The 14526-nt window shown below is 37.8% G+C and overlaps 1 protein-coding gene across 1 annotated transcript; it reads right to left on the bottom strand.

The window, feature by feature from the left end:
• Positions 1-10: 10 nt before the first annotated feature.
• On the bottom strand, positions 11-1879 carry hmox2a (heme oxygenase 2a). The gene is given in 7 exon segments (XM_086119163.1): positions 11-390; positions 392-446; positions 574-706; positions 769-1092; positions 1171-1338; positions 1603-1720; positions 1818-1879. Coding segments are annotated over 7 exon segments (927 nt in total). The 3' UTR covers positions 11-323.
• Positions 1880-14526: the final 12647 nt, after the last annotated feature.

Consider the following 14526-nt stretch of genomic DNA (forward strand, 5'->3'; position numbering starts at 1 on the left):
TTTTGGGAGTTTGGGGGTGGGAAGGATTTAGCACATCAACTCTTGTTTCTTTTTTTTTAATTGAACGGCAAACAAAATATTGCATTTGTCAGGGCAGTGGCAATTTGCTCTGACCGCTGCTTCTATAATACAGAGAGAAGATTTCAGAGACAATTTGTTTCATTCATTGACTGTACACATGTATTCCCGCAACAGAGACCTTCCCCACTTTGCTTTCTCCTCCACATCCTGGTACGTAATTATGAGATTATAAATACAGTATTCAAGTATTGTTGTAAAATACAACATTTACCTGTATATGGCATGCAGTGTATTGTTAAAGTTTACAGAAGGTACCAGGCTGTGAAGTCGGCAAAGAGAGCGATCCAAGCGGTCTGCACTACCTGAGAGGTGTTGCAGGAGAGCCGTGGCAAACTGGCAAATGTATGTGGGATTTCCGCTGGCGGCTGGACACCCGTCATGGAAGCATGAGGAGGATGGAGGGGTCAAACAAGGAAATAGGATTAGACATCAGTAACGTGACCAGAGGACGTGTCTAGTTTTGCGTGGTCCCCACGTCAGTTGCCATCTTACCCATTTTAGCCGCGTAGTATGGGCACTTATTGATATCTTCCCCTTGCATGATTTCAGCATGACCATGCCCAAAAGCTTCCTCTTGTGCTTGCTCTGGGATTCTTTTTCCAATCTCTTCAAGCTCTGTGAACACGTGTTTTCAGATCACTGTTAGAATGTTGTCTTCTGAATGTTGTCATCTCACTACTTCCTCACCATCATGTTGAAGCCAAAAGCTCTGTCGGACTCTTCCACGATCTTCCGCTTGGTGTCAGTGTCCAGCTTGATCTCGTTCATCCTACTCCTGTAAAGCCGCTTGAAGCCGCTGTGACTGTGGATGCCCTCAAACTGGTAGAAGTTGAGGCCCTCTCCAGATGAGGGGAGCTTAAGTGCCCTCTGGGCCACTTTCTTGAGGATTTGTCCACCCGAGAGATCCCCCATATAGCGGGTGTACACGTGGGCCACCAACAACGTGGGATCCTGCGCGCCGACATTGTGGATGTGGTCCACATAAGGCTTGGTGCCTGCAGAAAGGCTGGTCTAGTTGGAGAGAGAGTTGCCGATGAACATCAAATAATGATGCCAGCGAGCAAAGCTTTGATGGGTTTTTCAGCTGACCTGAGTCTGCCATTCGGCTCCATAGAAATACTCGAGATCCCGGGCCAGGGCCTCACACCTGTGCAACTCTGCAGGGAAGTAGATTGGAACAATTTGAGGATGGTCTTTGTTCTTCTCAATCTCTTCCTCCATGGCCAAATAGACAAAGTACAGAGCTGCTGTGCCTCTCTGACAGTGAAAGAATAACATTTGAGTTGCGTTTACAGAAGCACGTTATATCCATCACATTAAATCTCAAACATACTGTAATAATCCTATGAAGGACACAAATGATAATAATAATCAAATTATGGAACATTTGCAATTATGTTTGTGGCGGAATAATACTATCAATTAATATAACAATGGATAAAGCATGTGTTTGTGAAGAACTGGATCTCATTACACTGTGTGTGTATAATAATCCATATCATAATGTTGATCAGCACTTACCTTAAACAGCTCTCTTGGAATGTGTCCTCTGAGGAAGTCTTTGACAAACTGGCAGTTCTCTGCTTGGTCGGGGGCTTCTTTGGTGCCCTCAACCAGCATCTCAGACAAGTCGCTTGGACTATATGGGAGCTGAAATGCTCACGATGAAACATTTACACATTTTCCTGGGGAGATGAATAAACAACACATTAACTACCACAGTTTTCTTTCCTTACCTTAGAACGTCATCCCCACCATCATCAACAATCACTCCATTTGTTTCTTGTTCGGTGTTCATCGTTTTGGTTGACTCTATTGACCTTAATAGGAGATTAGAGTTATTCACAGTGGCGTTCCGTCAGGGCCAGCAAGGCCTTCTCTGCTGGCCTAAACATTCTCAGAAAAGTAAATTTATTAAATTTCAGAAAAGTAAATCTCAGAAAAGTAAATTTATTAAATTTACTTTTCTGAGAATAACAAATGTAATTTATTTTATGTTCATAAATATGTAAACAAAATTATTCTCTGTATTCTTTACGTCATATTATTTCCAGTTAGTCGAGTGGCTTTCAATGTTATTTTAAATAACATTGAAAGCCACTCGATAAATAACTTATTTACTGTATTATGGTTGAGTTTTTAACCAATCATATTTCAGCTATCTTGTGTTGCCAGGTAAATTAAACTTGCTCCGGGCCTTCAGATTAAATAGAGCAGGCCCCTGTGCACTGTAAATGAATGGGCGCAGTCAGGTTGCAATAGCCAATCTCGTCTACGTAGACTCGTCTACGTACTAGGACCAGCTCGAATGCCTTACATCGAGACTGGCCGTGCGCGTTCGGTGATTGGATTAGCGCCTTTTCTGTTGACTAAGAGTTGTATCCTAATTTGTTCAATAAAGATGATTAAAAAAATAAATAAAAAGATTGGATGAGCGCCTGCGAGAGCTGTCACTGCATTTGAACCTAAAATCGCGGAAGGAGATGTTGATCTGGATAGCAGAACTACTTTTCACACAATTTTCAAGGAGGGCCTTCCACGAAAAGCTGGATATACAGCCTGTCCCATCAAGGAAAAGGGTTTGTCCGTCATTTTCAGACGAGCAATTATGAACGGTACCCGTGGCTCAGCCTCTGAGAAACGCTACAAATTGTACTGCTGGGAATGCCTATTGCTTGCAACGGACCGATTTGGTGTTTGGAGCCACAGTGGATATACCCATTTGTTTTACCAAGGCAGCAAGGAAACATCAGAGCATGGCTGGGCACTTACAAGCTACGGTGCGTTTAAAAACGTTTGGGGACACTCGCGTAGATCTGCAGCTCAGTGAACAGGCACTACATTGGTGAGTAAATGGATTTTATTTTACATTTCTTCTTGTCATTTTATTTCGTTAGTATTAAATTAATGGTAACGAAATAAAATGACAAAGATACAAAAATGTATCAAATAAATCTGCTCACCTGCAATTTATAATGGCGCATTGTAGTCACCTTCGTGCACGAAAGTTCGTTCAATCTCAGCTGCTCAACATTTTTATTTATCTGCTGTTGTATCGCCGATTTTCAAAATGCAAATGATCTGTTTACTTTATTTTCAAAGGATAGTTTGTTTTGTTATTGTTTGGTTGGTGCCTTATGTGAAACTGCGACATTGCGCAATTTATTGGACAGACTTGTTTAAGATCACACAGCGTAATTTGGGTGGCATTTTATTTGTATTTTTAAATCATCTTTTTATTTTTGACAATATCTGTAAATTTAGTTTCCTACTCTTCATTGTGAATGCATACTTGATAGTTTTAAATGCTCCTGAAATTAAGTGCTGCTTGACGAGCCTATATTGTGTATGTATGTGACGTCACTGAAGGCCAAAGGTTGAAATGCACGGCCCGCCACTGGTTATTCATATACTGTACACTTCATTTAAAATGTTTACAATCCAATACTTCAACATGATGATGAACGACAGTGCATCTCGAATAAAGAGATGTATTTTCATTTTTAGATACCTTAATTAATTAATTAATCAGCCTCGCAACACAAAGAGTTCTCTCGTCCTCCATGAAAGACGACTGAAAGTGCGTCCGTGTTGTGTTTTATTGGTCTGAATGTGGAGTTGAACAGTCCAGATGACATTCTCGTTACAAACAGTTACAAAAGTGGCACAGCAAGTCTTTTCAGCTCGCAACGAGCCACACGATTGCGTAAACCTGAACAAAACATAAGCAAGCTTTGTTTTATCACCGCAAAATAAAAATAAAAAAACCTTAGGGAGAGGGGTTTACCTTGGGGACCGTCGCTTCTCGATTGACAAGAACACAAAATTCAGGAGACCCGCCTCTTGTTCCAAATAGCCAATCAGAATACATCTTAAAACAAGAGAGACGATTGGCTCAGGGGCAAAGCTTGTAGCCAATCGTGTTTCATGCTTGAAATCATGCTAGTTACGACAATGTTGCCAGCACTTGCAAGCGAAATTATCAACATTAAAGTTTTTGGATTGTGAAATTGTGGACAAAATAAAATTGGTTTCAAGTATACAATGATGGCTTCGTTGCAAATCAACGTAGTTGTAATATCACAGATTATCCTGTAGATGTCGTTCAAAGCCTTGTCATTTATTTTCCATCGGCTGCAAGGTCATCAAGGAAAGTGGGCAGTGAGTCATAAAATTCATAGAGATGGCGTTGGTCTTGACTTTTTTCAGGTTGCTGTATATATGATATTTGCTCCATGTACAGCACTGTATACAGCGGTGGTACTTTTAAAGTGCTCTATGAATACAATTGAGTTGAATTTCGTTGTGATTACGCTCTAGCCACACATTTCACTGTATCACTACCACTATTCTCATTTGAATAAATTTGTATATCTTTATTTTGACTGATTGCTTTATATAACCAGAGAGAGAGAGACCCCCCCCTCAAAAAGATACATATACATCAGAAACAAAATAATCAGTACATTACATTATTCAGTACAGTTTACATCTTTGTTTGTTTGTTTGTTTGTTTGTTTATTGAACATAAAACATATACAGTAATAATTTGACAGAAAATAAGGTAGATAAAAAAAGGAAAAAGAAAGAAATCAATCTTCATTCAACACAGTTATTATGTTCAAGGGAGTAGGAAGAAGTAAAAAACTTATCTAGTCCTACCCCGTTATGTGATTGTATCTAATAAATCATTTTTATATCAATCAGAAAAGAAAAAAGTAAGAAGAAAGAAGTCTCCATTAAGGCTCATACTTTACCCTCAACCGTGATATTTTTACAACTTTTGGTTTGTATCGGGATTATATACTTCCACACCCTGACACTCTTGTGTCAATTTTCTCTTAAATTCATAATGGATATTTATATACCTTTCTCTATTTATCAACTTAGTTCTGATTTATCATTATATTTAATGTTTTGAATTTATCATTTTAACTCTGATTGATGTAGGTTGTTTGTACTATTTTTTTGAATTTGTTTTTTAACTCAGCAAGCGATTTACTCATTTTCAGGTCCGTTTCGAGATTATTCCACAGATTAACACCTTTGATAGATACACTTCTTTGCTTGATGTTTGTTCTTGTTTTGAGTTTTTTGAATAAGTTGGTACCTCTTAAATCATAGCTGCTTTCTCGAATTTCGAAAAACTTCTGAATGTTTTGGCAGAGCAGGTTATTGTGTGCTTTGTACATTAATTGGGCGATTTTAAAGTCAACCAGGTCATAAAATTTCATCGTATTTAATTTGATAAATAGTGGATTTGTGGGTTCCGTATATTTTGATCTATTAATAATTCGAATTGCTTTTTTTTGTAGGTTGAGAATAGGGAGTGTGTTTGTTTTGCAGGCATTTCCCCATATTTCCACACAGTAGGTCATATATGGTAATAATAATGAAGTGTACAATGTGTACAAAGATCTCTTATTTAGCACTTCCTTGGTTTTGTAGAGGATCCCTACGGTTTTGGCTATTTTTCTTTTTACGTTATCGATATGTGGCTTCCAACATAGTTTTGAGTCTATTACTAATCCGAGAAACTTGGTTTCATACGCTCTTTCTATCTCAATTGAGTTTACCATAATTTTAGCTTGGTGTTTGATTGGTCTTGTGCCAAAAACAATTAACTTCGATTTTTTCAGGTTAAGTGACAATTTATTTCTGTCGAACCAGTTTTTTAATTTGTTTAATTCGTTTTCTACGGTTGTCAGGAGCTGTTTCAGATTTATTCCAGAACAGTAGAAAGTTGTATCATCAGCAAATAGGACACATTTAAATTGTTTTGAGACCTTGCAGATATCATTTATATATAAGATGAATAGTTTTGGACCAAGCACTGACCCCTGAGGAACTCCGTGAGTGATTTTTAGTTGATTCGTTTTTTTATTGTTGAGTTGCACGTACTGATATCTGTTTTCTAAATAACTTTTTATCCATTTATAAGCTACACCTCTAATGCCATATCTTTCTAGTTTTTTCAATAATATACTGTGATCTATTGTGTCAAAAGCTTTTTTTAGATCTAGGAAAACCCCAACAGTAAATTCTTTGTTGTCTATATTAGTGGCTATTGCTTCCACAAACTCCATAACTGCCATTGAGGTGGTCCGCTTTTCCCTGAAGCCATATTGATTCTCACTTAACAGCGCATGCTTTTGTATAAAGCTATCAAGTCTGCGAGAAAATAGTTTTTCTAATATTTTTGAAAATTGTGGTAGTAGTGATATTGGTCTATAATTTGTAAACCGATGTCTTTCTCCACTTTTATAGATTGGAATAACTTTAGCAATTTTCATTTTTGATGGAAAGATACCAGCTTTGAATGACAGGTTGCATATGTGCGTGAAAGGTCGCACTACATATTCTATAATCTGCTTTATTATTGTCATGTCAATATTAAAGCAATCAGTTGACTTTTTATTTTTAAAAGTTTTTATAATATTTGATACTTCTTGTTTTACAGCAGTAAGGAACATCGTGGAGGAGTTTTTTTCTACATATCTATCTATTTCAAACAAGTTTGTTGGATCAGGAATTTGTTTTGCTAGGTTACTGCCGATGTTGACAAAATATCAAAACATCTTCAAATGGAGTACATTAAATTTGTCTCATCCTTGTCCTTAGGTTATCATATTAATTAATCATGATCCAATAATATTTTTTTCATGGACACTGCTCTTGTCTTTGTATCTAACTGATTTTCTCTGCATGATACTTCAAATGAAAAAAACCCACAAGTGCAATCAGGACCATTTATCATGACAGAGGAACATACCTCTTGTAGCCTGCTATTTACAGTACTGTTAATTATAAATCCATTCAAACATCCTGGACAGGGAATAAACATTCAGTTATTGTGTATAGTTGCAATCCCACTAGAAACTGGTTGGCCATCGTCAGTTCACTGATGGGATCCCAGAGCACTTGAAAACAAGAACAAAGGCTGATCCTGGACTCAAGTTTTTGTTTTTTTTTTCCTCCTTGCCAAACCTCCATGTATTGAAGTGGTCTCAGGCAGCGCTTTCTTGAAGGGCCCAAGAGAGCTATGTTCCACTGTAGGAAAGCCCCACAGCCCCTTGTTGCAGTCTTGTTCCTAATAAACACAGTGACGACAGACCCACCTTTGTTTGTTTGCTCATTGTTAATCACTGAGACGAGCTTCCTCCGATCAACAATATTGCATTGAACTTGAGTCGATAGCAGCACAGGTGATTTCGCTTTTAATGTTCAGCCCCATTTCCTGTGTTTATGAACAGCACTCCTGCTTTTCTTGTTGTCCTTAGTCATTAGCCGCACTGTATATTGGAATGCACATGAGAAGCTGGTGTGTACGGTGGCTGTTGGTGTTTTCCCCAAGAAAAACGTTCCGGAATGCCATCATGTTTAATCACCGCTCATACAGTACATTCTTCAATGAATCTATGATGGAGTGTACAGTCATGCCAGATCATTGTGATCAAACATGTATTAGGAGAGCAGGTTATTCCATTTCATTGTTATAAGGTGCATTCCTTATTGTTTTGGTCATTACATTTTGAATCTTGATTACACAAAAGGGATACTTTCCTGCCTGCAGAGCATTTCCTCTTGTTTTCTGTCGTCTGTCTCATCCTGAAGTAATTCTCATTCATTGTTTCATGATTTTCATGTCAAACCAGGTTCACATGAATCTCTGTCAGCGGGGACGGCAATAAATGTTGGAATTGTGAAAAAACTGTCACTGGACAGCGCTACCAAGTGCCGTGCTTGTGTCTTAAAGTTGCAAAAGAAGGCAGAACTTGATGATGAGGAGTCAAAATTATGACCGCCTAATGGTTTGATTGTCTGTTGTAAATTTCTATAGTTGTGGCCAAAATATTTGCCAATGAAGTAAAAGTTTCAATAACGTTGATCCTTTAGTTTTCACCTTTGTGATATCCATTTTGTTAGCATAGTTTTATTATTTATTACTTTTTTTATATTGCACTTTGAATTTACACTTTGGCATATTGCAGAAATTCTAAAAAATAAAAAAAGGTCAAAATTGTAAATATGTCTTTTTTTTGCGTGACTTTGATGTCTCTAGAGGTCTTAATAAATATGTATTTTTGTATTTTCATATCTGAAATATTAAAGCTGAAGCAGCAGAGTTTAAAAGGGAACTCACTCTGTTATCCAAACGTTTGTCAGGCTGGCCCTGAAAGCCGTTTTTAAAAATCCTATGTTAAGTCGTGTTTTTATTATTCAGTTCAGCTCATTATTTTCATCAAGGAGGTTATGTTGATGTTGGTATGGATATGCCACTATTTCATGTTTGTTTAAAGATACTGATCTCCTGACAAGATTATTATTATTATTATTATTTTATTCATCACACTTGTTTTTAATGATTAGTTAAATTATGGTGAAAACCGAGACACGGAGGACATCATTTATCTTGTATAAAACCTAACCTAATAGTTTGAAATTTTAATGTGTGCAAGGAGAGTCAGAAACCAAGTTTGATCCAGATTCTTTGTATTTGACAAGAAATAGGTTTATGTGTCAGTGGATGTCTTGTGGTCTTTCGAAGAAGAATTTGCTCTATCACTGGGAAAGGTTGCAAATAAATTACTTTTTGTAATTGCGCAATTTATTTCCTGGAGAAGTTATAGGAATATATGACTAAAGCCATAAAGGATATTGACTTGAAGGATATTGACTTGAATTTATTTGGCATCATGAAGGTTAATGGACATGTTGGTTGAGATAGTTCTACTTTATCCTTACTTAGGCTCTTTGTTAAGATCTTTTTTTATTTTATTTTTTTAAATGTCGTGAAGCAAGATGAATTACTGAGCCTGAGTATATATTTCAGGTGATTGGAAGAGGACATGCAGAAATGTAGATTTTTTTTTCTCTCTTTCTCTCATGCAGGTATACATCTCAGTTAAAAACAGAAGTGCAGCTACCGGTTTGATTTATGGCCAGAAGAAAGTGGGCAGCTTTGTGTCGCGGGTGGGAGTTTGGAACTTGGTACCATAAATCCCTGTGGCTATTGGTGGCCTGCAGAGAGTGTGCTTAACCTCGGGCCCAGTGTATAATTAGAAACACACTTTTCTTTGGATCCATGACAGGAAACGTGCTGGAGCTCCGTGTGTGAGAGGCTGTGGACTAACAAAAAAAGGAAAGTGTACACATGAGCCAGGCAGATTTGATCACAGTTTTCTCGCTGAGTGTGTTGCAATATCCTCATTATAAAGTGCAGGTGGATGGGAAGCTGGGATGGAGGAAAGCTAATGATCGTTTAACGTACTCTGCATTCACTCTTGGCTTGACATTCATTGTATTGAGAATCAATATGGCTTCAGGGAAAAACGGACCACCTCAATGGCAGTTATGGAGTTTGTGGAAGCAATAGCCACTAATATAGACAACAAAGAATTTACTGTTGGGGTTTTCCTAGATCTAAAAAAAGCTTTTGACACAATAGATCACAGTATATTATTGAAAAAACTAGAAAGATATGGCATTAGAGGTGTATCTTATAAATGGATAAAAAGTTATTTAGAAAACAGATATCAGTACGTGCAACTCAACAATAAAAAAACGAATCAACTGAAAATCACTCACGGAGTTCCTCAGGGGTCAGTGCTTGGTCCAAAACTATTCATCTTATATATAAATGATATCTGCAAGGTCTCAAAACAATTTAAATGTGTCCTGTTTGCTGATGATACAACTTTCTACTGTTCTGGAATAAATCTGAAACAGCTCCTGACAACCGTAGAAAACGAATTAAACAAATTAAAAAACTAGTTCGACAGAAATAAATTGTCACTTAACCTGAAAAAATCGAAGTTAATTGTTTTTGGCACAAGACCAATCAAACACCAAGCTAAAATTATGGTAAACTCAATTGAGATAGAAAGAGCGTATGAAACCAAGTTTCTCGGATTAGTAATAGACTCAAAACTATGTTGGAAGCCACATATCGATATCGTAAAAAGAAAAATAGCCAAAACCGTAGGGATCCTCTACAAAACCAAGGAAGTGCTAAATAAGAGATCTTTGTACACATTATACACTTCATTATTATTACCATATATGACCTACTGTGTGGAAATATGGGGAAATGCCTGCAAAACAAACACACTCCCTATTCTCAACCTACAAAAAAAAGCAATTCGAATTATTAATAGATCAAAATATACGGAACCCACAAATCCACTATTTATCAAATTAAATACGATGAAATTTTATGACCTGGTTGACTTTAAAATCGCCCAATTAATGTACAAAGCACACAATAACCTGCTCTGCCAAAACATTCAGAAGTTTTTCGAAATTCGAGAAAGCAGCTATGATTTAAGAGGTACCAACTTATTCAAAAAACTCAAAACAAGAACAAACATCAAGCAAAGAAGTGTATCTATCAAAGGTGTTAATCTGTGGAATAATCTCGAAACGGACCTGAAAATGAGTAAATCGCTTGCTGAGTTCAAAAACAAATTCAAAAAAATAGTACAAACAACCTACATCAATCAGAGTTAAAATGATAAATTCAAAACATTAAATATAATGATAAATCAGAACTAAGTTGATAAATAGAGAAAGGTATATAAATATCCATTATGAATACAAGAGAAAATTGACACGAGTGTCAGGGTGTGGAAGTATATAATCCCGATACAAACCAAAAGTTGTAAAAATATCACGGTAAAGGGTAAAGTATGAGCCTTAATGGAGACTTCTTTCTTCTTACTTTTTTCTTTTCTGATTGATATAAAAATGATTTATTAGATACAATCACATAACGGGGTAGGACTAGATAAGTTTTTTACTTCTTCCTACTCCCTTGAACATAATAACTGTGTTGAATGAAGATTGATTTCTTTCTTTTTACTTTTTTTATCTACCTTATTTTCTGTCAAATTATTACTGTATATATGTTTTATGTTCAATAAACAAACAAACAAAATTGTATCTGACATATTGTCTGGGAAGAATGCCACAGGTTGAAACCAGGGGGATTTCACTGTTTCAACGATATCATAATACAGTACTCATTGAAGATTTTTTTTCCCTCATATCTGTGATTCTCTTAATACGTTCAGTAGTTCCTTGCTCTATCAAGAATATTGATTTTCTTTTTAAAAGTTGTTTAAATTACCCTGCTGCTCATTCTGCAAATGCTTTCCCTGAAAGTTAAAGCTCCACATTGTGACCTATTTTACTTTTTCCTGCCCTCAACAATCTCCTGTCCTAACAATGTACAGTATGTATGATCCGCCATGTCTCCAAGAAAATCCGAAACATATGGCGCAGAGAAGAACCCTAAGCCTGATCACTACCCTAAATGTATTGTTGAGGGGAAATTCCACTTTACAAGAGAAAATGATTACGAGTGGTGGATAAGCCACAAAGGACAGGAAATTCTGCTGATCTCAGTCTACCATTCGAATCTTTCATGGGATGCTTCAACGACCACCCCCCCCCACCCCATCACCCAATCTGTTTACAGTAGATTAAGTATGCAGAAATGTGACACGTTCCTGTGACAATAGAATTGCTGTTAAATACACCGACTGAGTGAACAATAACATTTGGTTAGAAGCAAACATTTTCAATTCAAATTGAATGTAAGATTGCAGAAAAGAATAACGAAATATTGACTTTTTTGCGGTGGAGATGATAAAGGACATGAGAAAAAAAAGGCTGTGTTGACGGACGTGTTTCACATTTCCAACCTCTGTTTTTATGCAGACATTTATCCTGTCACCATGGAAATCTGGCCTTAGGCCAGACAAAGTTCTCGCTATTGGGCTGTATTTGAAAACAAAAGGAGTTCAGCATTCACTTGTCTAATCTATGTTTTTTCCAGTAATAGTCAAGGGGACATGTTGTGGGTAACACAGGGTGAGGCTGGGAGAATCTGACAATAGACAAAGAACTGTATGCATCACAACATCGATTGTATTCTTGGGTGAAACGTCTCAGAGTTTGCTTGACGGAGTCCAAGGATTGTCGCCTTTGACTGACGGAGCCCAAGGATTCTCGCCTTTGAACTGCCACCAAATGTGTATTTTTTTTTCCATTTCCCCAAGGAGACACATTCCTTCACCAGGGAATTCACAAGACAAACTCAACATTTTTGAGTATCACAGAAAGGCAGTGAAATTATTTATTTTAAAAAAATGTGCAGCGAGTTGAAGCCATCTAGTTTCTATTCCTAAATGACGCTGATAAAATAAGATTCCATTGGTCTAACTGACAGTCACCTAATTACACTTGTGAATTGGTGTGCACATCTGGATTTGTGATGCATTATCGACACCTGAGCAATGAAGTATGTGGCCCTTTTCAGAATCTTTGAATTTAATCAAGTGTTGCGGCTTTCTTTGCCTGTAGACTTCTGACATCGACCAGGTCTTGAAAGTGCTTCAGCCATGTTAGTTGTTATCGATGGCATAAGTTGGTGTGACCGTGGTTAATATCTCTGGGAGAAATCATTGTTCCTCCAAAATCATCACTTTTCAGGAGACCCCCAAAACGGCATGTTTGTTCGGCCATTAACATTGCATCGTCAAAGAGCGCAAGCCATTTTCAACACTTTTAGATTGGTCAAACATTTGGAAGCAATAACACCCACGTGTGTAAACACCAATAGTATAGATTTAAAAAAAAAAAAAGAAATGCATCAAATTGTGACATAGGCCCAATGCCCGCGATAGGTAAATTAGCCCCACTGTTAACGAACAGTCAGGTGGAAAGTTAGACACAGACACATTTTCAGAAACAGGCAGAGAAGCGTTTTAATGGTTGTTTAATTTCACACTTGATGGGTTGGTCGGCACACCAGACACACAACTATTTGTATCCAAGCAATTAGAAAAGTACGTTTTCCATATGTCCACTTCTAGCAGGCTGAATTTCTTTTTGACAGCTCAATGTTGCACATAATATATCCTTTGAGGGCGAAGGCCATGCATTATGTCAAACATCTGAAATGGTTTTGAACCACTCGCAGTAGTATCCCTCAGTCCACAAAATGTTTATTACACAAACAAACAACATTGAACACAGGTTCTCACACTGGACCTGTAGAAAAAGCCTGGTGGCCCTTCTTTAAATCTGGATTGTTAGAAAGTGAAGCCTCACTCAGTGGGGGTTCCTGCAGCAAGAAAAGCAGCCTGTGCGACCATTACAGGACAGAGGGAGAACTGCTTTGCTCCCAACATTCTGTTGCCTGCGTTCCTAACACCATTGCCCAAGCATGTCTAGTTTCATAACTAAAAGTTAAAAATATAGTTCACCAAAAGTTAAAAGTAAAAGGTCACAACAATCGTATTGCTCATCAGGGAGGTGTCATGTATGTCCGAGCGTGATTTATTGGCTGATTAATCTTGTTTACTTTGGCAGCCACCATCAGGACAGACTGACAGGCGCTCCGGAGGATTTCCTCAAGGTCAAGCTCATCAATACCGAACAATGCTACAAGAAGCAGCAGGAGCTTTGTGAGGGTGGTGTGAGCTGCTCGGTACCCAATGGGTGCTGAGCGATGTAATCTGCTCACTTATTGTAGTGCTGCAGGCTTTCAATACTTGACATTAGTACACAACAATGAGCAAGGCGAAAGTCAATGGTTTGTTCTGTATCGCTGATTTGCAGGTTTATTGCCCTATTATGTTATTATCAGTGAGTCCATTGTGAAAAGTATAATTAATGAGCTCCTACAATACATGCAGTTAGAATAGAATGCGAGCCGTTTGACTTGGTGGAACTACACCGACAATGAGTCCAGTCCCATGGCTGCTTCCAGCCTTTAAGATTACAATGACGTTACTAGTTCGAACTACACTGTTATTTAGCTTCAAGGCGCAAACAGCTGACGCACTCAAACATACAAAACATCCAATGTTTTGTATGTAAAATTTGTATCAGATTTTTCCTTGTGTGGTCCTCCCACCATTGCCAACAAGTAAAAGCAATGATTAACCTTCCTATTTGATACTTAATTAAAATGAATTAACGTTTGAGTTTTTTTATTTTAAAAAATGTTGAAATTATTGAATGAATATCATTGCACTTCTTGATTGTTTCCCACTTGGTGTTCATTCCCCCCACCCCCCCAAAAAATCTGCCAATTTTATATTTTTACATTTAAAGTCTGATACGTGACATCTATCCATCCATGCATTTTCTGATCCGCTTTATCCTCACAAGGGTCGCGAGGCGTGCTGGATCCTATCCCAGCTGTCTTTGGGCAGTATGCGGGGGGACACCCTGAACCGGTTGCCAGCCAATCGCAGGGCACACAAAGATGAACAACCATCTGCGCTCACACGCAGGGACAATTTTGAGTGTTCAATCAGCCTGTCAGGCATGTTTTTGGAATATAGGTGGAAACCAGAGTACCCGAAGAAAATCCACGCAGGCACGGGGAGAATATGCAAACTCCACACTGGAAGGCTGGAGCTGGAATCGAAC

This window comes from Hippocampus guttulatus, chromosome 9, assembly GCF_054856545.1.
Source record: "Hippocampus guttulatus isolate MCC_2025c chromosome 9, RoL_Hgut_1.0, whole genome shotgun sequence".
NCBI classification, from domain to species: Eukaryota; Metazoa; Chordata; class Actinopteri; order Syngnathiformes; family Syngnathidae; genus Hippocampus; species Hippocampus guttulatus.